The sequence below is a fragment of the Rhizophagus irregularis genome, chromosome 9 (assembly GCF_026210795.1).
Source record: "Rhizophagus irregularis chromosome 9, complete sequence".
NCBI lineage: Eukaryota > Fungi > Glomeromycota > Glomeromycetes > Glomerales > Glomeraceae > Rhizophagus > Rhizophagus irregularis.
The window spans coordinates 3583402-3605161 of record NC_089437.1 but is presented as its reverse complement, the minus strand read 5'-3'; the positions used below and the strand labels follow the sequence as shown (position 1 = coordinate 3605161).

The following is a 21760-nucleotide window of genomic DNA, read 5'->3' as shown; positions in this document are numbered from 1 at the left end:
AAAATAAAATGTAGACGCCCCATTTTTAATATGAAGATTACATAATTTTTTTTAAATTTTTTTCATCCCCTGATTTTTTAATCCTTTCGCCAAGTTTTCATCGTATGACAAAGTTTATACGAATTTGGTTTCATTATTCCGAAAGATATTTTTATCTATTATCCAAAAATCGGCGCTATTATTTATTTGGTGGGCATATTGCATATGTCGTACGAACAATGAATTTATAGGGAAAACAAAACTGTTAGCAATTCTAATTATAATATACTTTTCTGGAATTTTCTTCACGTGTAAATATCACCTTTAGTTAGCCTGAATTCTTTGGTGTAATAGGAAAAATTTTTTTTTACTATCTATGGTTGAAGAATAAAGTAAGAAGAAAAAGAAGAAATTAAATAATAAAATAAGAAAATAAAATAATAAAAAAGAAAATAAAAAGTACACTTATATCTAGTATCTACAAATAAATTTTTTACAATATGAACAAAGAAAAATTAATGTAATTTCTACTATTATTAACTAATATAGAAATTCTAAGATTAATAATAAATTATGCTTGTACTTTTAGTTCAGGCGATTTCGCATATTCTTCTCGCCTTCCTTCTAATGCTGCTAATGTGTCTTCCACACCACCAGGATATCCTCTGGTGACACTTGAGACACTGATAATACTAGCGACACTACCACGTCTCTCACCATTATATTTCTTTGCTGTACTCGAATGTGTTTGACAGACAGACACTTTGACTCTCTGATAAACGATCAAAAACATTATCCTGTCGGTGTTTCGATCTTGTATGTGTATGATGTGACATTAATTCACGTTTTTCACGTTCACTGGTCGTATTCGCTTGCTGCATCATCACTATTGGGTGAATTGCGTCCATATGAACTTTGTCGCATATAATATGCTGCTGTTATATCTTTGGCTCGTCGTGCCATACTGCTTTGTGACCTTCGCTTATCACCACTGCTAAAATATCCGCTATCACGTGGACCATCCCCACCTGATTCTAAGTGAAAACCCATGCTTGTTGAACTACTTTGTCGACTATCTTTTGGTGTAGATGGTGTAGATGGTGTAGATGGACCATTAGATGGTCTTTTTAATCTTCGACCATTCGAACTCTTTCTCTTTACATTATTATTGTTATCACCACTAGATTCACTATTACCGGAATATTTTCTTCTTGGATTTGTTGGAACGTCCAGCGTTCATTAGTTTGTTCGAGTACTTTTTCACACGGTTGAAGATTTAACCAACCGGTGGTATTGGTGGTCTTGAAGAAAAACTTGCTCTATTATTACCAGCATTCAATGGACTTGCAGATAATGGTGAAGAAGAGAAGTAAGCTGCATCGTCGTCAAAGAAGTATGAATTACGTCTTGATAATGATCCTATTTGACCAGGAGTTCCAAGAGTTCCTGCTGATACTGCAGCTTCGACTTCTGCATAAGCTTGATCTAATTTATGATCAAATAAGGAAATGCCATTGGAAGTACTATTTTCAATATCATCCATCTGTAATTCTCTCTTTTCCGGAGTTGATGGACTTGATGATCTTTCACCGAAACGTAAAGCTTCCTCAAGTTCTCTGTTTTTCTTTTCATATTCACTTGTTGTAAGAACTGCAGCTCTTCGCATGGCCAATAAAGTTTTTCTTAAATCAATAATTGTCTTATCTTGGTTCTAAGGTCATTTGTCGAGACCAAATCTCCAGTTTTCAGATCTACAATATCCTTAAGAAGGATTTTAATATTGTATAACTTTCAAATTCATCCAAATTTCGTAGAATGCGAACAGCAACGTCATATGATGCTTCAGGTGTGGCAATATGAAAGTAAGTTTCTTTTCAATTTTACTTGACTTGATACTATTCTTTCGTGATTTATCTTCAGATTCTTTGCTACATATTTTCAGCAGATTTTTCTTATTCGGCTGCAATGTAAAGAATGAATCTTGGCAGTAATATAAGTAATTTTGGAGGTGATTATCTTAATCTTATCATCTAATGCTTGAGCATCTCCTCCTAACTCATTTCTAATTTCACTAGTAATTATTTTTTCACGTTCTTCAAGTAATTCATTCTTCTCTTCTTGTAAATTATTTCTTTTAACGATCCAATCATCCATCATTGTCAATGTTTGACGACCACTAATATATTTGTAGATTGCTTCATCAAGAAGTTTTTGTTATTATAACCACTTCATCGAAGATAGAACTTAAATCATCAGACGGAGGATTGTCTCGAATCTCGATTCCTTTCCGTTTTCAGTATTATTAGATGTTGATTGTCATTTGTGATTACGGATATTCTTTAATGATCATTTATCGGAGTTTTTCCCGGGAAATTTTTTATGGGGAAGTATAAGGCTAGGCATATTTGTATTTGTTCATGAAAAATCCAAATATTGCCAAAGTCGCCAGATCCCTCTCTCTCTCGCTCGTTCTTAGGTTTCTTAGGTAGAAAGGCCACAATTATCTAGCCTATTCAATTTAAAAAAAAAGAGCCAATAAAAGCCCAGTTATGCCTTTTCGCAATTTCAATAAAGCATAAAGATTGGAAGAGCCGTCCACAAAGTAAATATTGTTCAACCTAATTCTCCAAGTTCGGAGAAATTTATTTAAGCCTCCATATTTTTATCTTAATTTTAGCCAGTTTTTACTCATACCCCATCTTTAAATATTTCCAGTAAGTCTTCCGCTTGCTACTTGACAACTTAAATACCGTTTACCTAAACACCTTAATTTTTAAGATTTTTTAAACCTAAAAATTTTTTTTTTGCATGACTTCATCGCATCGCCGCAGTAAAAAAAAAAAAATTTCCGTCTCCGAAAAAAAATATTTTTTTTGGGCCAAAGCATGTGATACCAACATCATTCAAAAAATTATCATTTTTTTTTGTGGGGGTACATTATTGCATTTGCATACATTAGATTGATAGATAGATGTCACAATTTTTTTATGTTCTAGCGATGCCAAGTCTTCAATATGTTGATCTTACAGGGGTACCATGTCTAATGAAAAGAGTATTACTCATTCTTGTACAACCCGAGTTCATTTCTTGTAAATTCAAATCCTAAATATTCCGAATAAAACATGAACTTTTAAGTTCTAACTAAATCATCACAAAATTAACTACTATAATTATAGTTTATACTATAGTAAAAAATGTTTGAAAACACCACAATACTGAGTTAATAAAATAGTTTCTTTTTCTGGAAGAACAATAATTCCTTTACTGAAGCAGAATGAGAACATTCTTTTTTCATTATCTCAATACTTTGTAAACAATAATACAATTTTTTATGAAAAAAAAAAAGAGAATTAAATATTTCCAGTAAGTTTTTCCGCTTGCTACTTGACAACTGGATTAAATATCGGTTACCTAAACACTTTAATTTTTAAGATTTTTAAACCTAAAATTTTTTTTTTTTAAAAAAAAGCAGACATCGTGACATCACCGCATCGCCAAATTTTCGTCTAAACGGTCTAAGCGCAGTAAACTATTTATATATTTATATTTTTGGGTAAAAAATGGGCTAAAACTTGAAGCATGTGATACCGACATGATTACAGCTGATTTCATAATGTACGGGACACTTGGCAAATTTTTACGCCGAGAGTTGCCGGTTGTCGCCTGTTCGGCAAATTGAAAAAATAACGAACACATGATTATCTAAACCGACAAACCCGACAACCTGACAACTCTTGGCAAAAATTTTGGCAAGTGTCCCGTACATTATGAAATCAGCTGTAATCATGTTGCATATTAGATGTCACGGACAACGCATTTATTTTTGACAATTTTTTAGTTCTATGAAAAGTACATTACAGCAAATTTCAAAATATACGGGACACTTAAGAAATTTGATTGTCGGGTTGTCGGGTAGCCGGGTTACTCGGCAGTAGGTTGTTTATTAGAAAAGTATAAATAACACGTGACGAGTGTAGTATATCAGATTATATAATAACCTACTGCCGAGTAACCCGGCTACCCGACAACCCGACAATCAAATTTCTCAAGTGTCCCGTATATTTTGAAATTTGCTGTAATAATATTACATGATCAAGTACAATTGTATTATGTAATCGATCTTTTTTGCAGTATGAAACATCACCTGCATAATTTGAATGGTTTGATCTGCAAAAGAATTTTCTTAAAAAATAAGTTTCACAATTTTAGGTAATTAAAATAAAGTGAAAAAAAAAAAATCAGTTTCAATCTCTTTACGATTTTGGATATAAGTCGCTTTTCTTATAAAACATATAGTAATATTACAAAAAAAAAGTGGAACATTAGTTTAACCGGTGTAATACCTTTAGTTACCCTGCTTTTTTTTTGGTAAAAAAATTTGTAAGCAAAAGAAAAAAGCAGAAGATACCTTTTTTTATTCTTTCTCAATCTCTCTTTTTTAATAAATATTAGACAAATAAATTATTAATATAAATTATATTTACAATATATTTATAACAAAAGAGTACTATTTTTTAGTAAAAAAAAAAATGAAATCTACTATACTTTTATACTTTTTATATATCTATTTATTTGCCTAAAAAGATCAAGATTACATTTCTCCACATATCTCAAATTTTTTGGCGTGCATCTCTTTTTCAAAGAAAAATGAACCATAATGAACCACAATGAAATGTAATGAAACATATTATTAAAATTATTACTAAAGTTTCCGAATTCTAGGTAATGTTAACAATGTAAAAATATAATATACACCACATTTACCACATTTACTAAATTTACATTTATTACATTATTGATTACATTGATTACATTTATTACATTTATCATTTTTATCATTTTTATTATCGTTTTTTTTTATTATGTCATCCTGGTCAAGATATTCTGCACACTATCAAACTTTCATTGTAAAAAAAAAAAAATTCCTGTTAGAAAAATCCTTCACATGGAAAACAAAACGAAAAATAAATAATAAATTTATTACTTAAAAAATGGTGAGGATGAATTTAATTAATTCATGTTTACAAAATAATTATTAATAATAATTAAAATTTAATTACCGTATTTATCATTATCATTATTGTCATTATTATTATTTGATTCGCTTTAGAAAAAAAAGATTTAATAAAAGATTTAATGGAAGAGCTTTAAAATAGTTTGATGCATTAATGCATATGATCATATTAAAAAAAATCAGTAAAGAAATACGTAATAAATTCTTGAGACAATGAAACTCCATGATTGGTAAACAGCGTTTGTTAAGAAATATAAGAAAAAAAATGCAGGGGTTATTACTTTAAAATGAAATTATTACAAGTTAAAAGAATAAACTTAAACGCAAAACAACTTGATTGAGGAAAAGTTGAGAAACTCGGGAAATACATTAGCAAGAATTGGGGTAATCAACAAAATATCTTATGATTGAAAAGAAAGAAAGAAAGAAAGAAAAATAACAAAAACGGTATAAAAAAAGGTTTATAACTAAAATTAGATTTTAATTAAAATATTCTAGATTGTAGGCTATAGTAAAACGGCCTAAAGTGGGAAAATAAAAAGGTCATTGCCGAAATGGTAATAATAGTTTCGTCATTTTGACATGACGAAATGACGAAATTAATTTTGACAAGCAACTTTAGTCCTGATTTTAAAATGCATTTCGTAAACTAAAATGTACGTTACAAAAACCACGGATTGGGAAAAAATAAAAAGCTTGATTTTTATTTATAGTGGATAATTATTCATGTAAGTCATGTAAAATTGTAAAATATACGTAATACATAATCTTTTAATTGCGAAAAATGCAAAAAGCCTCTTTTCTGCCCAATTTATAGCATATATACATACACTGCTTGGACAAAAGTAGCGGACCTCAAATTTTATTTATTACTCAAAAACGTACATAACAATATTACTCAAAATTTTAATATGTAATAAAATGGACACTTCAAAAGCATATATTTAAATTTTATACTGCTGGCTTTCATATAATGTCATTAATTGAATAATGAAAAAATATTTTTTTTTAAAAAAAAGGTTAAATTAAAAAACAATTGATATTAGTATTTTTTTGATTTCTAATTTTTTAGAAAAGATAAAGATATAAAAATTTATATGCTAATTCTTTAAAGCAATAGCTTTTAAATGAATAAAATTTAACCATTTTTATTATGTACAATTTTAAGTAAATGCGAAATAATATAATTTTTTTTGCAATTTTAGTTCAAATTTTCTTTTTTTACAATTTTTTCATAAACCCATATAGTAACTTGTAAGCTAATAATGAAAAATTCAATACATATATGCTTACTGGAATTTGTGTGATCACATATTAGAGTTTCAGGCAATAATATTATGTAAAATTTGAAGTTATTAGGGGTCCGCTACTTTTGTCCAGGTAGTGTACAATTGACCTATTTTTTTTTCTCAATAAAAGAGATGAAAATGTTTTGGAGTCAATGACAAAAATATTTGAAGCTCGTGAAACAAAAAAATTTTTTTTTTTATTTTTCTCGATAGTTTGAAACAATTAAAATGTATGGAGACTCCTCAATGTATGGAGATCCGGAGTTTTTTAACATTATTATTTTCATTGTAATTAATCTAGCTATATTATTATTATTCAATGAATACAATTAACAAATTTCCGCGTTTATATCTATAGTAGTCTAAATAGGTTTTATTTAAAAACCCGCGGTCAATGAACATGAATATAGTCATGTAATTAATCGTATCATTTGTATTACAACGTCCATTGTTTTCTCTTTTGATATTGATCTTGATAGGATCTTTCCGGAAACCTACTTCCGGAATTCAATCTTATTTTTCCCGACTTTTGTTACGTAAATATTTTATCGTATTAACAATACTAATACCAACCTTTGATGGTTTATTTTCTCGTACATCAATCAAAAAAAAAAAATTTTTTTTACTTTCCCAAACACTAATCGACTATCGACTTCATCTAAAACACCAACGGAACACAAAATTGGGGTGAGTGCTGGGAAAAGGGACCAAATTGACAAAAAATTTTTTTTAAAATAACAAATGTTCTGGATCAGATGATTAGATCTACATTTATTTTATAAACTTTTTTTTTTGAAAAAATTTCAATTTGGTCCCTTTTCTCAACACTCACCCCAATTAATATTCATAATATTAAATTTAATCTTTTTAAATAAAGTTATTATCTATTAAATTTAAAGAAATACTTCTGAGATGAACTCTATAAAAATACAGTAGTAAGTAAATAGTAATAAAAATGATAATAAAATGATAGTTAAATAAACGTAAAAAATAACTTTAACCATATCCTTTTAAACCATTATATAATTCCGATTTCCGGAAGAGAATCGACTTTTTTAATCTCATTCATATGAAAAAACATGAAAATATCTTTTTGTTTTGGTTCACGAGGTCTCATTGATATATTTTCAGTTATTATATGGATAAATATTTTATTATATATGAATCGAAACTCTTAACTCTTTTCGTTAAAATCTTTTATATTTCCAAATAAAGAAGTTTAATAATTTTTTGACTCCGTCCCTTCTTTTAATCCCTAGATTGAATTATATTTAATGTGGATTTACGCCAAATTTAGTGTTTTATATGCGGATATCGTAATACATATTATATACATATTTTTTTAGTATATATACATTTCGTCATAGATGTTTGAGAATACTATTCGGATCTACAATATTTTTTACCCCTTTAAAAATGATATAATGATACACCTTCGCAGTTCCATCCCCCCTTTATAAAAAAGATCTATACATTTTTACCCTTTTTTTTATGATTTTAAACTATAACTCTATTAAAGTTATATATAAAATCGTTATATAATGTTAATATAATGTTATATAATAAAAAACTAGTATTTAATGAAATTGTTTTTGTGATGATTTAGTTAGAAGTTTTAAATTAACACTACATTTGTACCGTGGCTTTGTTCACGTTGAAAATAAAAATAAAAAATTAAAATTAACATGTTTTATTCAACATTTTCTATAACTACAAAAAATTTAGCCAACTTTTGTGAAAATCTACTTTTTTTTTTTTTGAAATCATCACAATAATTAATAAAAACAAGTCACCATAATAGATTCTCTTTCCGGAAGAACAATCATTCCTTTAATAATAAAAAATAACTTTATTTTTTTTTTTCTGAAGCAGAAAGCGAATCAGTTAAATGACTTAAAAAATAAAAAATCATATTTTATTAAAAAAATTTTTCAAATTCCAAATTAGGAAGATTTATTTTTAAAATGAGGAGATGGTTTTTTTTACACCAAGTCAATTTTTAACCAGGAAGGTAAAAGTTGGGAAAATTATGAATAAATAAATTTCGGAATTTAATATTATAAATGTAATTCCGGATTATAAAAATCATTCGATAAAAAAAAAAATTTAGTATTAAAGAAAATTTAGTATTTAATTTACCAAAGTTAACCGAACGTAACCGAACTTGAGGATTGTAAATAAATAAAACAACGTCTTACGTACTTCAATCAGAGATTTTTAATCTGACGAATAAAGATATAATAAAAACTAGGTTATTTGCGTGGGTTTTATAAATAATAAGAAAAAAAGAAAGTAAAGAAAGTGAAAAAAAATTTTTTTTTTTTTCGTCATGCACAAAGCATAAATAAATTATTAATAAAAGCAAGAAAGCATAAGACAGCTGCGAAAGTATGGATTTTCGGTAGTTTAAAAACAATAATCGGAATTTTCTATTGAAATTTCCAGTATATAATAATGTCAAAAAATGAATAGTTACAAATAATTTGTGAGATGGTCCATGCTTTTTTTTCCTGCGAAATGCAACCAAAAAATTTTTTATATAAAGAAAAAAAATAAATATGTGTAAAAAATATATTTTATCAAAGAATACTTTTTTAGAAAGAATTTCATTATAAAATGTTATTCGATTTGCAGGATTTCTGTATGAACATGCCCTGACTTACAAGACTGAAGTTTTGATATACATAAAAATGAATAGTTACAATTGTAAATGATTCTCCCTATATATTATAGTCATAACGATTATATTAAACTTTTACCATGAACTTTACCATGAACTTTACCATGAACGAATCCTAAAATCAAAGTTTTACCAAATATAAATAATGATATACAATTGAACGAAAATTTTCAATCCCTTATCCCTTATTCCACAACATTAATAAATTAACTAGATATCAAGTTATTGAAAAACTGTGCTATTCTTAGTATAGTATTCGATAACTAGCTCTGCATAGGAAAAATAGGCTTACCTAGTTCATTATTTTCAATAAAAATTAATTTATGGATATCATTTTTACCACTTGGCACTTATTTTTTTATATAATTAGACAATTGAGAACCCCAACTCCAATTATGGTTCAATTATAATATATTATCAAAATATAAATGTATTTATCAAGGGTTATCTCTTGATCAAATAAAAATAAAATAAAAAAAAAATTTTGTTTCTTTTAAAAAATGCTCGAATAATAAAGGCTAATAGACTAATTAATGTAAAGGTTTAATGTAAAAATTTTTTTTTTAAAAAAAAAAATAAATGAATTATACATAACAAACATCTTATCAACAAATACTTTAATATACGTAATAATCATAAAATCATAAGCATGAATAAATTGAGATAATAATTAATTAAACTCAATATCGGCAACTTTAAGATATAAATATTAAAAAAAAAAATTTTATAAAAATAATTTATTTATATTAGTAAACGTAATTTGTGAATCTTTTAACTTAATAACCCGGATAATAATTTTTTTTTATACATTCGCCAAATATAGAAATATTCCAGTAACATCTTTTTGAAATAATCGCCATATATATATTGGACTTTCTTCTTGCTAATTTTTTTTTCTTGCTGTTGCAAATTCACAAATCTCGTTCATAATTTACCAAATAGCCTTTTCATTCTATTTCTATAACTTTTATTAAAATAAGCCATGAACATCCCGCCGATTCCATTTTCAGCTATTAATAATTTTATCCAAAACAACTTGGTTAACATGATAATAATTAATATTAATAATACTCAATCAAAGAATACATTACATCATGGAAAACATATTGGGAATAAATTAATTACACCGTTACCCGTAACAATAAATCGCAGAGAAATGGGATTTATGTAAGTACCCTGTTTGTTATTTTTCTTATTATAAGTTGTTTTCTCAATATGCCACATTTGACGCACTATAGAAAATCCAAGTCAACAATTGAAAAAGCTTGCGGGATTGTTACTTATGAAATTGATAACAAGCGTAAGAATAACTTACCATTACTTCTTATTGTGGGTTGGAGGGTAAGTCCTTTCGCAATAATAATTTTTGTTTCAAAACTGTGCCGAAAGTAAGCATGCACATAATGCCAGCCAAGATCATCATAATGTAGGCCAAAATTGTAATAATTCTGGTAAGGGTGCTTACTTTCGGAATTTTACGGTATTTATATGAAGTAACGTTTACCGAATCACTTGATCCTATAAACTGACCAAATATGTAAAATGGTCAAAAATCAGCTATATAAACCATGTTTTATTTCATAATTAGATATCCTTCATCGGAAAAAACAAGTGGTTCGTCTTTATTGGCTGTGAAACAGATCCGGATTTTCCAGACAAAAGTTCTATAAATAAATATTTGAAAGAAAATGGAAATAAGGGATCAGATACTTTGGAATTTGAGGAACATTCAATGATCATTGACGGATCGATATCTGATGGGTAATTATTTTATTTCATTATCTGTTATATTGTGATTATTTTTATTAACAATACAAAATACATATAGGAATAACGCACAACTCAACATTTGTATCCGTTCTTGGGGGGTATTAGATAGATTTTTTTTCTTGATAGGCTAGGCTTTTTTCAGAAATATATTTATCTCATTGATTTTCAGTACATCAGTTTTCGGTATATTTTTCTTAGTTTTTTTTACTTCCCAAAATTTCGAAATGTAGATCTACGATACCAAATTAGCGATCCCTTATTTAATTATTGATTTAGTTGTCCTAGTTAATTTATTTATTTTATCTTTCGTTTTCATCTGTTTATTTCTTTTCTATTTATTTTTTATTCTTACTTTGAAATGATTATACAAAATTTGGATCTCCGTAAATGCTGGAAACCTGGAAGAAATTTTATTTCATCGGCCACATCTCGTTGATCGGGGTGGGTAAAACTGAAGAATAGAGAATATGAAATAATTTATTAATAAAGTTATCACGCAGCCCTTAAAAAATAATAATAATAATTTACGTTATTTATTGATTATTGCTATAGTATTTTCATTTCCCTGAAAGGGTATATTTCTTATTTTATATTATTTATATAAAGTAAAAATAAGGATTAACCGATTCAACCATTCATATATCCATATGACCAAGTATCATCATTCTCCATTTTAAGACAGAAGAAAATATCTCTAATATTTAATTTTGGGAATTGCTAGGGTCTTCGATCACGTGGCAGATTTAATGTTTTTGATTGGCCACATGATCGCTTCATGTTTTCAGTATAAGTTTGAGGTTCGTTTCTTCTGTTCTTTCGGCCTCAAGGTATTTTTCTTTTTTTTCTTTTACTAACTCTATTTCATTATTTTTAGGTCCTTTAGTGAGTTTAGTCCTTCTGGTTCTGCAATCAAGGTTCAGTTGTTTTCACTTACGTTTCGTTTCTTACTCAATTTTTTATTTTTTTTTTATTTTGTTTCTGTTTCATATTAGATCTTTTAGTTCTTTCGGTTCTACAATTAATAAAGGTATGATTTTAATTTTTTATTTATTTTTTTTTATTTTGTTTCTATCTTATATTTCGTTTCTTACTAACCATTTTTTTTTACTTTATGGTTTTATTTTTTACTTGGTTTCCTATCATTATCTTTTGCTACCCAACCTCCTATCATGATTATCTTTTTATTTTTTATCTCTCATCATTTTTCGCCTCCTATTACTTCTCATTATTCCATCCTTTTCGTCTCCCATTATTTTCTATTACATCTTTTCATTTTCCATTATCTCTTTTTCTCTCCTGTTTCCTTCCCATCATTTTTTTTTATTTCTCATCGCTCCTTTACGTCTCTCATCACTTCTCTTCATCTTCTATCACTTCTTTTCGTCTCTCATCACTCCTCCCATTATATTATGACAATAATAGTAAAGAGCGGTCAGTGGATAAGAAAATCGGATAAAATAGTTATTTTAAAATGCTTAATGATTAGTGAATTTTTGAGCGTGGTATGTGTTATGAAACTTAAACTTTTGATCTTAAAAATGTTTTTGTTTAATTATATGACATTTTTTTTATGTTTAATACTTAACAGATAAAAATAAAATTATTCTTGAAGTATATGGAATATCTCAAAATCCGGATACAAATAATTATGTTATAGTTTTTCATATTAATAAGATGATTGAAATTTATGAAAAATATACGAAAAATTTTTTTACGAATTGGTCTTATAATTTGCCAACTAATAAAAAGATCATTGATTTCATTCAACAGATGTAATTAAAAATTAATTTTTATTACGATATAGTATTTGAATAGATATCATACAGTCAGTTGAATAAAGTTAAAAAAATAGTTAAAGGTGGTTTTGTACGGTATATTCAGCAATATGGGAGATGGTCTGATGACAATAAAATGGAATGGACAAGAGAAATAAATAAAAAAGTTGCTTTAAAATGTTTACATAGTTCTCAAAATATCAATGAGGGATTTCTGAATGAGGTATGAATTGCAAAACACCTTTATAGATCATGGATTTTTAAAAAGATTATAAATAATTTAATAATTACATTTCTTTTTGTTTAATAGGCTAAAGAATACTCAATTGATAGTCTTAATATTCTTAGAATATATGGAATATCTCAAAATCCAGATACTAAAAACTATATTATGGTTCTTCAATATGCGGAAGGTGGTGATTTTAATAAATGGATCAATAAAAATTATGAAAATTTTGATTGGATAAATAGAATAAAAGTATTAAATAATATTATTAACGGTCTTAAAGAAATTCATCAAAAAAAGAAAGTTCGTCACGATTTCCATACAGGAAACATATTATTCCTTTTTACTAGCACTAGTGATATTTGCGATTATACACGTATTTCAGATATGGGATTATGTGAAGAAGTTGACAATGTTGACGAAGAAAAAATTTATGGAGTTATGCCTTATGTAGCTCCTGAAGTATTAAGAGGAAAACTTTATACTCAAGCAGCGGACATATATTGCTTTGGTATTATTATGTATTTTGTAGCTACTGGAAGACAACCTTTTGCTAATCGTGTGCATGATGAATTTTTGGCATTAGATATATGTGAAGGAATTAGACCTAAATTAAATGAATTGGAGGCACCAAAGTGTTATATTGAATTAATGAAAAAATGTTGGGATTCAAATCCAAATAAGAGACCAGATGCAACCGAAATAAGTGATCAAATATATTCTTGGAAAAATGATGATTTTGAACATGTAGAAAATTATCGAAAAGCAAATCTTTTTAAAAGAAAACAATTAATAATTCATCCGCAAGCTATTTATACATCTCGAATACTTAATCCTTACACAGAAAATCTTTCGAAATATTATAACTCTAATTGTTCAGACTGTGCAATTGTTGATTAAAAGTAAAATATTCCACCTTCCCTAAAGATTTATTTATTTCGGATCCTATCAATAAGATGTATTATTATATAGTTTTGTTCAACATTGATTGTATATGTATAGTACATGTAAATTTTTTTTTTTACATAAATAAAAATTGAACAAATTTTAATATTAAAATGGTAATTATAAAAAATTAGAAAAATTTAAATATCGTCCAGGTATCATCTTATTTCTCATGTTTACTAATTGGTCTTTTTCCAATCAAAATTATTTGCGATCACACTTTTTCTCATCACTGGACGTTAACTATTTCACGTGTCGCATAAATATCATGATTTTACCGCATGCGGCACGTGAAATAACTATTAATGGTCTAACTTCTAAAATTATATTTGTTGTAGAACTTTGCTGATCATAATAAATTTGTTTCCGAGCCTCAAAAGGTCATTAAAAGTTAAGGTCAATTCCGGACCACAGTAAATTTAAAATATGATACTGCGCCCAAAATTAATAAGATCATTAGATAAGGACATAAGGTCATAAGGTCGTCCTCTACATTGATAAATACTAGGATTTCATCCGGTTCGTAATGGTGTAACCAATCTTCTGGGGATACAATATATTTTATTCCGACTGTGGTGCTTGTGTCAAATGCTACCAAAAAAAAAAGAAAGTACATTTCGCATTTCGCAGAAAGAAAGCATAGACCATCTCACAAATTATTCTTTCAATTCTTGTAATAAAAATTTTTTCTTACCTGTTTTGTGAAATTAGGTGGAACTAGTGTTATTATTCATACAGCATTTCGTCTTTTAGACTTAGATCTAAATCGGTGATCGGATCGATCATATTGATGCTGCGGTCCTACATACAGTAAGCGTGATTTCTTTTTTCGTTCTTTCACCCCTTAATCAAAATAAAATAATTTTTACTGCTTTGTATGACTTATTAAATATATTTTTTTATTTAAAAATAAAAGAAAATTTTATTGTTATACTGATTTAAACTCATTTAATCCTGTTGCAACGCAACAGGCTACAGCTAGTAATTAATAATAAAAATGTCATAATGGCCTTTTGGCTGAACCTCTGGTATTCGGCATTAAAGAATTATGCAACGTTGTATCGATTATTTAAACTCTCACAACTATTTATGTAATCTTTACGCAGTAATCATATTGAAATTTCACATTTGCGATTAGCAATGTATTTATTAAAAAAAGCAGCATACATAAAAATGGAATTTCTAATAAATGTAAACGATATGTATATATTGTATATATATGTAAATAAAATGTAAACATGGATAAAATATAAAAATAGAAATAAAATAAGGTTAACTTCAACTGTTCAACATGCTCTTCAGTTACTTAAATATTTGATTCCAATGAAAGAACCTTCATTCAATATTATTTTCGCAATCTTGACAAATTTCATTTAGTTCTATAAAAAAATAAGTAAATAAATAAATCAGATAAGAAATATTAATAAGGTTAAAATAAATAATAAATTACCTAATTCGCTTAATTGAACATCTAAACACGCTGAAACTGTAAATTTCATGAAATAGTATTTGACCATTAATAAATAAATATAAATGCAATAATCATTATAATAATAATTAAGAGAAATACTTGCTTGGATTCGCTGCCGTTGATTGAATATCATAATTAGCATCTATTGGGGAGGGGAAAAAATAAAATTAATAATGTAAATGATTTTTCATAACAAAAGTAAATAAGTTAAATTAAATTACCTGAGTTAAATTGAAAAGTAGAAGAATTTACTGGTTCTGGAAGATTTTTAAAATTTAAATGTCTACTAGTGTATATAGCTTGTGGATGTGTTTGAATATTTTTGGACCTATCTTCATTTGACCTGTTGTTAAATTTTTTTTCTCTAATTTCATCACATTCTTTTATTTGAAGAAAAATTTCAATATTTTGATTATTTTCACTATTTTTACTATCTCTAAACCATTTCAGTAATGTTTGATATAACTCTTTGGCAGTTGGTCTGTTTTCTATTTTAGCATCCCAACATCTTGTAATCAAGTCTGCAAGTAATTTTGGTGCGTCTTTAGAAATTTCTGGTCTCTGTCCTTTACATATTTTAATGGCTAAAAATTCATCATGAGGAATATCATTATAAGGAATTTCCTCAGAAAGAAGCTCATTCATTATTATTCCAAATGAGTAAATATCTGCTGCTTGTGTATATTGATGTCCACGTATAACTTCCGGTGCCATATATGGTAATACTCCACAAATTCCTTCTCTTTTAACTGCTTGCTTATTTGCTGGTCGAGACATTCCTAAATCACATATATATGGTATATAATCAGAAAACAATATATTTCCAGAATGAAAATCTTTATGAACTTTCCCAGCAATATGAATGTCTGAAAGTCCTCTTGCAATTCGTTGTAGTTTACTAAGTTTTGTTCTATAACCTATGTATTCTTCAGACTTATTTAAATAATTTCTCAAGTTTCCATCTTTACAATATTCTAAAACCATCATATACTCCTTAGTATTTGGATCTTGAGTTATTCCATAACATGTAATAATATCAAGAAGATGAATCTGAAGATGAGATTTAATCTAATCGAGTAAAGAAAAATTTGTTAATAAATAAATGCAAATAATAATATTAAATATAAATAAAGTAAATTCAAATTACCTCATTAAAAAAATCTGAACTTATACCAGAAGAATTATTCAAACTTTTCAATGCATATTTATCTTCATCACATCTACGCCATTTTTGATTTTCAATATCCCAATAGTCAGTATGTCCTTCAGGCCATTCAGCTAAATATACTTTACCAAAACCACCTTTTGCAATATAAGTGATATTTTGAAATTTTTCATAAGGTATCCATTCAAGACATTTACCATAACATAAAGCATTAAGTTGTGAATGTTGTATAAATTCATCAATATTTTTATTTCCACTAGTCCAATTTTTAAAGTTATCCTTAAATCTTTTAGCATTACAAGGTTGACACCATTTTTCTCCTGTGCCGGGTTCATTACATTCTCCACATATTCCATATACTTGTTTTCTTTTTTCTAAATCTTCCATATAAATTATTCTTTCGTCTGCATCTTCTGATTCAGTAGTTGAATCAATAGTAGAAATTTTGACATGAAGCTTTTGACGATCAAAAAATTATTACTATTTTACTATAAAATTCAATATTACTATAATTATTAATAATAAATGTTAATTTATAATACCTGATATTTTCTAAAATCAAATTCTTTCCATAAATTCTTTGGTTTTTCTTCCATGCTAATTAGTTTAAATTATATGAATTATAATTTTGTATATGCGAGTAATTTAATCAAAAGAAATTTTAGAATTATAAATACTCAAAAACGAACGGGTTGAAAATACAAAATTTTGTACTACGGCTTAAACTGTAAAAATTTTTTATGCAGAAAAAGACTAAATATGGCAATTTGGCAATTTATAAAAACAAAACGTTTGTTACACATTATCTGATTGTCACAAAAAATAAATTCAATCAATTTGATAGGTTATATTTAATAAATCTAATTTCGATTGCATACGCCACCAAGTTTGCCAAATCTTTAGATAGAGTTTATAAATTTGACGTACCTATTAAAGACATGTACTGTATGTATGTGACAACATATGATTATTTATAGATATTGTATTTATATTAATTCGTGATCCACGAGTCAACTGCAAACGATCTGCAGAAAATGGGGGCGTCAAATAAAAGTGAAAAGTAATGTGAAAAATTATTGTAAAAACCAAACTATTTGAAACTTTGGGATAAATATTATGTATTAAAATATATTGGTGTTGAATGGATTCACATAAAGAGCATTATTTAAGGAATGAAAATCGGGTGGCACCGAAATATATGAGTTTTTTGCAGAAATGAGCGGAATTTTTGGTAGTATAGGTAACTTTTTCAAAAATATTTTATAAAATCGTCACAGACACAATATTCACGATTGTCATGTGACCAATGCAAAAAAGTATTCAACTAAAAGCACCTTTCCATCAAAAGGATGATTTAGAAAGATGCCAAACATTTACAACAATTGTTAGCAGGAATTATTTTATTTATGATATAAATTTTATATTACGTATCATATAATACAAATATTACAAATATTATAATTAAAAATACATATGAAAAATCTTATATAGATAATAAAAAAATCAATTTTACGTTATAAATTTTATTCATCCGACCTTAGCGTCACGTTAAAAATAATTGATCTTTTTTGGAAACAATGGATATGACCCCTAACTTAGTTTTGTAAAAACCGTCCTGAAAGAGGAGAGTTAGTTCCGAACATAGTAAATATATTAATGACATATATATATATATATATATAAGAATTTTTAATTTAATACTATTATATCTTAGAGATCTTAAAGTATCTACTAAATGTTCCCGGCTCTTTATCCTTATATATATTTTTTGTTATAATGTGCAGGATAACGATTATTGAAGGGAAAGTCAACTGAAATGACTTGAGTTTTCCGTATTGCTTTTATATAATTTTTGGTGTGTCAAGTAATGATGATGACAAAATTACTGTCTCCTCCTTTAAAGACTTTTTTGAAATCCTCAAACGTTTTTTTGTCTTCTTTGGTAAACTTTACACCCTTTTTAACATAACATATATAGTTGAATGGTGACTGAATACGCGATAAGACCTCTCCGATCAATTTGATAGCTTTGTTGTTTTCTATATTTCCTTTGAATGATTCACATAATATATATATATATATATATAGTGTGTCATATACCTCAATGCAAACTGTCATAAGTCTTCTAACTGCACCATCATAATGGTAAATGTGTTTTGTGATAAATATCACCTTGAACAAGCATATTAGCGAGAGTGGACTTTCCCTTTCCGGCGGTACGTCCAAAAAAATTACAGATAATGGTACATCAACTAGAGAGAGGTTATTCCTATACGAGTGTATGGAACGGTCAGGATTAATCCTCTTCTACATATTCATATATTTTTTTATGAATAAATAAATATTAATAAGATAAATATTTATAATAAAATTACCAGGTAGTTCCCTTGGATGTATTTATATGCTTTTTATGGTTAAACAATCAGATAAGCAAACGTTATCAATCGATTTATCTATATCATGGTATGTATGGTATATATGGTGGTGACCTGATGTATGGTCATGTATATGAATAACACATGATTTTGAATTTAGGATCATGATAAACAAATGCACTTAATTTTCAGACTTTCCTTTTTAGTTAATTTTTTATTCAAACATGGAATCATTTGCACTAAAATCATCAAAAACATTAAGATTAGGAATCTGGTTTTAAACTTACTAAAAATCTCTTAGCAGATATAAAAACAATTATTTATCCATTTTCCGACATACTGTACTTCACTATTATTTTAACTTGAAAAAAATAATAGAGAATGCACAAAAAAAATATTTCTTCAGAATTTTATAAGAAAATTAATCAATATGATGCATGGTAAAATTGAAGTAATTACTGCCATAAATTAAATTATTAGCGCCTATATTTTTATGTAATTCAATAAATTAAGATAAAATAAATATGTTTACTTTATATTTTAGTTTTATTTTATATTATATGTATGAGAATTTTTTTTAATTTGAGAGGTGTCCGTATATTTTTGATCGCCTACTGTAAATTCATTGGATTTTTTATAATTTTATTTGAAATTTCCTTTTCATCATATTTATGAAATGAGACTTTTTATGAAATTCTTGAAGAATATTATAACAGAAGTTAATGAATTTTAATGTTTCTATCTTTGGCAGGAATTTTAATTATCCTTTTTGGATGGGATGCAATAGCAGATACAATTTACAAACTTCTTTCACACACTGAGAAGTCAAGTTTGACTTTCTTTCTAGAGCTATTCTCTTCGTAATTCTCAATAGATCCATGATTGATATCCTTTGTCATGTAAAACGTGGCACGCGATGCAAATGTAGGACCAAAATACTCCTTAAAATTGCTTTTCATAATAATGAGGCAATTATTTGTTAAAATTGTGTCATCAAATGGTTGTATTGTAAAAGCAATTGTTATGTGTTGGCATTGGGAAAGGATTTTGTGAAGCTCTCCTGTGGTTCCCTCAAGATTCTTAATGTGTTCTTTTTTAAGACTTTCAGCAGTGCCTGAGAGGTAATATAAGTTGTTGTTTTGGACTATTGCCCTGATGACGAATGCTTCAGAAGATGCACCAATAGAATTTAATTCTTTATCCATTGGTTTCACACATGGTAATTGTTCTTTTGCATAGCAAACAGTAAGTTCCTTCAATTCCACTTCAATATTCAAAGTTGTTTGAGTCCCATGAGCGCCACGATACAACTCACCCAGACGCGCTGATTTCTTTCCACGTTTTATTAGCAGATTTGTACGGAATGCATCATAATTTGCTACAAAAATCTCCCACGATTGCCAATACATTTCATTTTGTACCGGAAATACCTCCTCAAGTTCTCTGTCCACAATTTTTAATTTGTCATTGTATAAACAGATAAAAAAGAAAGGCATCTTGATGGTAAATTCAAAGGAATAGTGATCGCAGGGATTGAGAATGATATGTGAGTCACGCTCGAGTTTTTCAATCGTATAATCTTGCTTGCTTGGATCCAGGCATGTATTGTAACTAACAGGAATTGCATCAATACTGTGATAAAGAAGCTCTAAAGCAAGTTTTTCATTATTCTCAATGGTTTTATATATGTTGTAACGTTCTTGGAGATGGTGTTTGACATTATAAAAGATGGTATTAAAGTGCTGTTTATAAATTTTTTCAAAGAATTCCTTTTCACCGCCTTCAATTTTAAAGCATTCATCAAGAACGTATTGAAGTGCACGAGGCAATCCTCCGGTGTCTTCCAAAAGTTGGAGAAATGGTTGACAAAGCATCCATTTGTATGTACCACAGTCGAATGTTTCTGGATCAAATTTTTGTGCATAATGATTTGCAATATTAAGCATTGCTCTGAGCGACAGTTGTGGGCAATTGACAAATGTAAATGAAACACCTGCTGGTTTTTTCGTAGATTTAACAAGTTGTGGTGCTGTTCCAGAAAGAAATGTCTGGACAAAGATACGGGAGGGTGGACCAAACAAGAATGATGCAAGGTCATTAGTCATTTCCTTAAAGAGCTGTTTTATTGCCATTTGCCTTTTCATAACTGCGTTAGACTCCCACTGATCGATGAGCTGAAACTCGTCAATATGAAGAAACACAAAGAGTTGTTGATTGGGTTGGAGGGTTATATGTATATGATTATAAATACTTAAAAAAACATTAGATATCATGAAAATGTCTCTGTATTCCCAGATTAGTCTACGAAAAGTTTCAAACTTCATTTTATATTTTCTTTCAATGAAAAATGTGAAGGCGATTCGCAGGCCGATGATGACTGTTGGAGTTAGTTCATCATCATATGAATCAAGCTGGCAGCCATTACCGAAGTCTAAATAGAGACCTACAATATGCAGATTATTTTTCCACTCAGAAGGGACCCAATTCTGATTATTTTCCAGGTGTTTGAATAGTTCTTCTCCATACCGAGTTTTACCTATGCACGAGATTTAGTGATAAATGAATAATTACGTTTGACACTATATTAAGAACATACCTATTCCGGGAGCCCCACCACTCACAAGGATGTCATAATCCGTTTTGGATTTACAATATTTAAGATTATTATTAATATTTCGTATAATCATTCTAATCGCTTCATCGGTGTCACGCTCCATAAAAGGCATATTATCATCAGGTCCAACAATATCAACACTAGTAATAGCATCCTTTAAGGCAATATTAATGGCATCCATGACTAGTGATTAAAAGTAAATTAAAAATCCGATTACACAAGAAGATTCTGCTGTAATGAAAAAAACAACTTCGCGTGTTACCTGTTTCCACAGTTTCTTGTGCTGATTATAAAGAAACGGGAAGGAAACCACAAATGTGGTGCATGTTGGCAAAAAAAATAATGACATTAGACAAATTGATATTTTGTTATTGCAAATTTCTCATTCGAGAGGTAAAACATTGAGACACTTACCAGTAACAGAAACGGGTATGAAGGTAATTAAAAAAAGAATGAA

The 21760-nt window shown here is 27.9% G+C and overlaps 7 protein-coding genes across 7 annotated transcripts; 2 read left to right on the top strand and 5 right to left on the bottom strand.

Annotated features, from left to right (window-relative positions):
- Window positions 1-550: 550 nt before the first annotated feature.
- Window positions 551-772, bottom strand: OCT59_029846 (uncharacterized protein; the record flags this gene model as incomplete). The annotated part of the gene is made up of 1 exon (XM_066146254.1): window positions 551-772. The coding sequence occupies one exon, from the start codon at window positions 770-772 to the stop codon at window positions 551-553; it is 222 nt and encodes a 73-aa protein (XP_065994918.1).
- A 62-nt stretch (window positions 773-834) lies between these two features.
- Window positions 835-1645, bottom strand: OCT59_029845 (uncharacterized protein; the record flags this gene model as incomplete). The annotated part of the gene is made up of 2 exons (XM_066146253.1): window positions 835-1134; window positions 1265-1645. The coding sequence occupies 2 exons, from the start codon at window positions 1643-1645 to the stop codon at window positions 835-837; spliced, it is 681 nt and encodes a 226-aa protein (XP_065994917.1).
- Window positions 1646-1917: 272 nt separating this feature from the next.
- OCT59_029844 (uncharacterized protein) lies at window positions 1918-2136 on the bottom strand (the record flags this gene model as incomplete). Its single annotated transcript, XM_066146252.1, has 1 exon — window positions 1918-2136. The coding sequence occupies one exon, from the start codon at window positions 2134-2136 to the stop codon at window positions 1918-1920; it is 219 nt and encodes a 72-aa protein (XP_065994916.1).
- Window positions 2137-9944: 7808 nt separating this feature from the next.
- On the top strand, window positions 9945-10727 carry OCT59_029843 (uncharacterized protein; the record flags this gene model as incomplete). Its single annotated transcript, XM_066146251.1, has 3 exons — window positions 9945-10129; window positions 10201-10303; window positions 10551-10727. 3 exons carry the CDS (start codon window positions 9945-9947, stop codon window positions 10725-10727), a joined length of 465 nt encoding a protein of 154 aa, XP_065994915.1.
- A 1483-nt stretch (window positions 10728-12210) lies between these two features.
- Window positions 12211-13633, top strand: OCT59_029842 (uncharacterized protein; the record flags this gene model as incomplete). Its single annotated transcript, XM_066146250.1, has 3 exons — window positions 12211-12234; window positions 12548-12730; window positions 12818-13633. The coding sequence occupies 3 exons, from the start codon at window positions 12211-12213 to the stop codon at window positions 13631-13633; spliced, it is 1023 nt and encodes a 340-aa protein (XP_065994914.1).
- Window positions 13634-15013: 1380 nt separating this feature from the next.
- OCT59_029841 (uncharacterized protein) lies at window positions 15014-16910 on the bottom strand (the record flags this gene model as incomplete). Its single annotated transcript, XM_066146248.1, has 6 exons — window positions 15014-15057; window positions 15129-15164; window positions 15253-15291; window positions 15371-16217; window positions 16297-16770; window positions 16857-16910. The coding sequence occupies 6 exons, from the start codon at window positions 16908-16910 to the stop codon at window positions 15014-15016; spliced, it is 1494 nt and encodes a 497-aa protein (XP_065994913.1).
- Window positions 16911-19486: 2576 nt separating this feature from the next.
- OCT59_029840 (uncharacterized protein) lies at window positions 19487-21484 on the bottom strand (the record flags this gene model as incomplete). Its single annotated transcript, XM_066146247.1, has 2 exons — window positions 19487-21225; window positions 21286-21484. 2 exons carry the CDS (start codon window positions 21482-21484, stop codon window positions 19487-19489), a joined length of 1938 nt encoding a protein of 645 aa, XP_065994912.1.
- Between the last annotated feature and the right edge of the window lie 276 nt (window positions 21485-21760).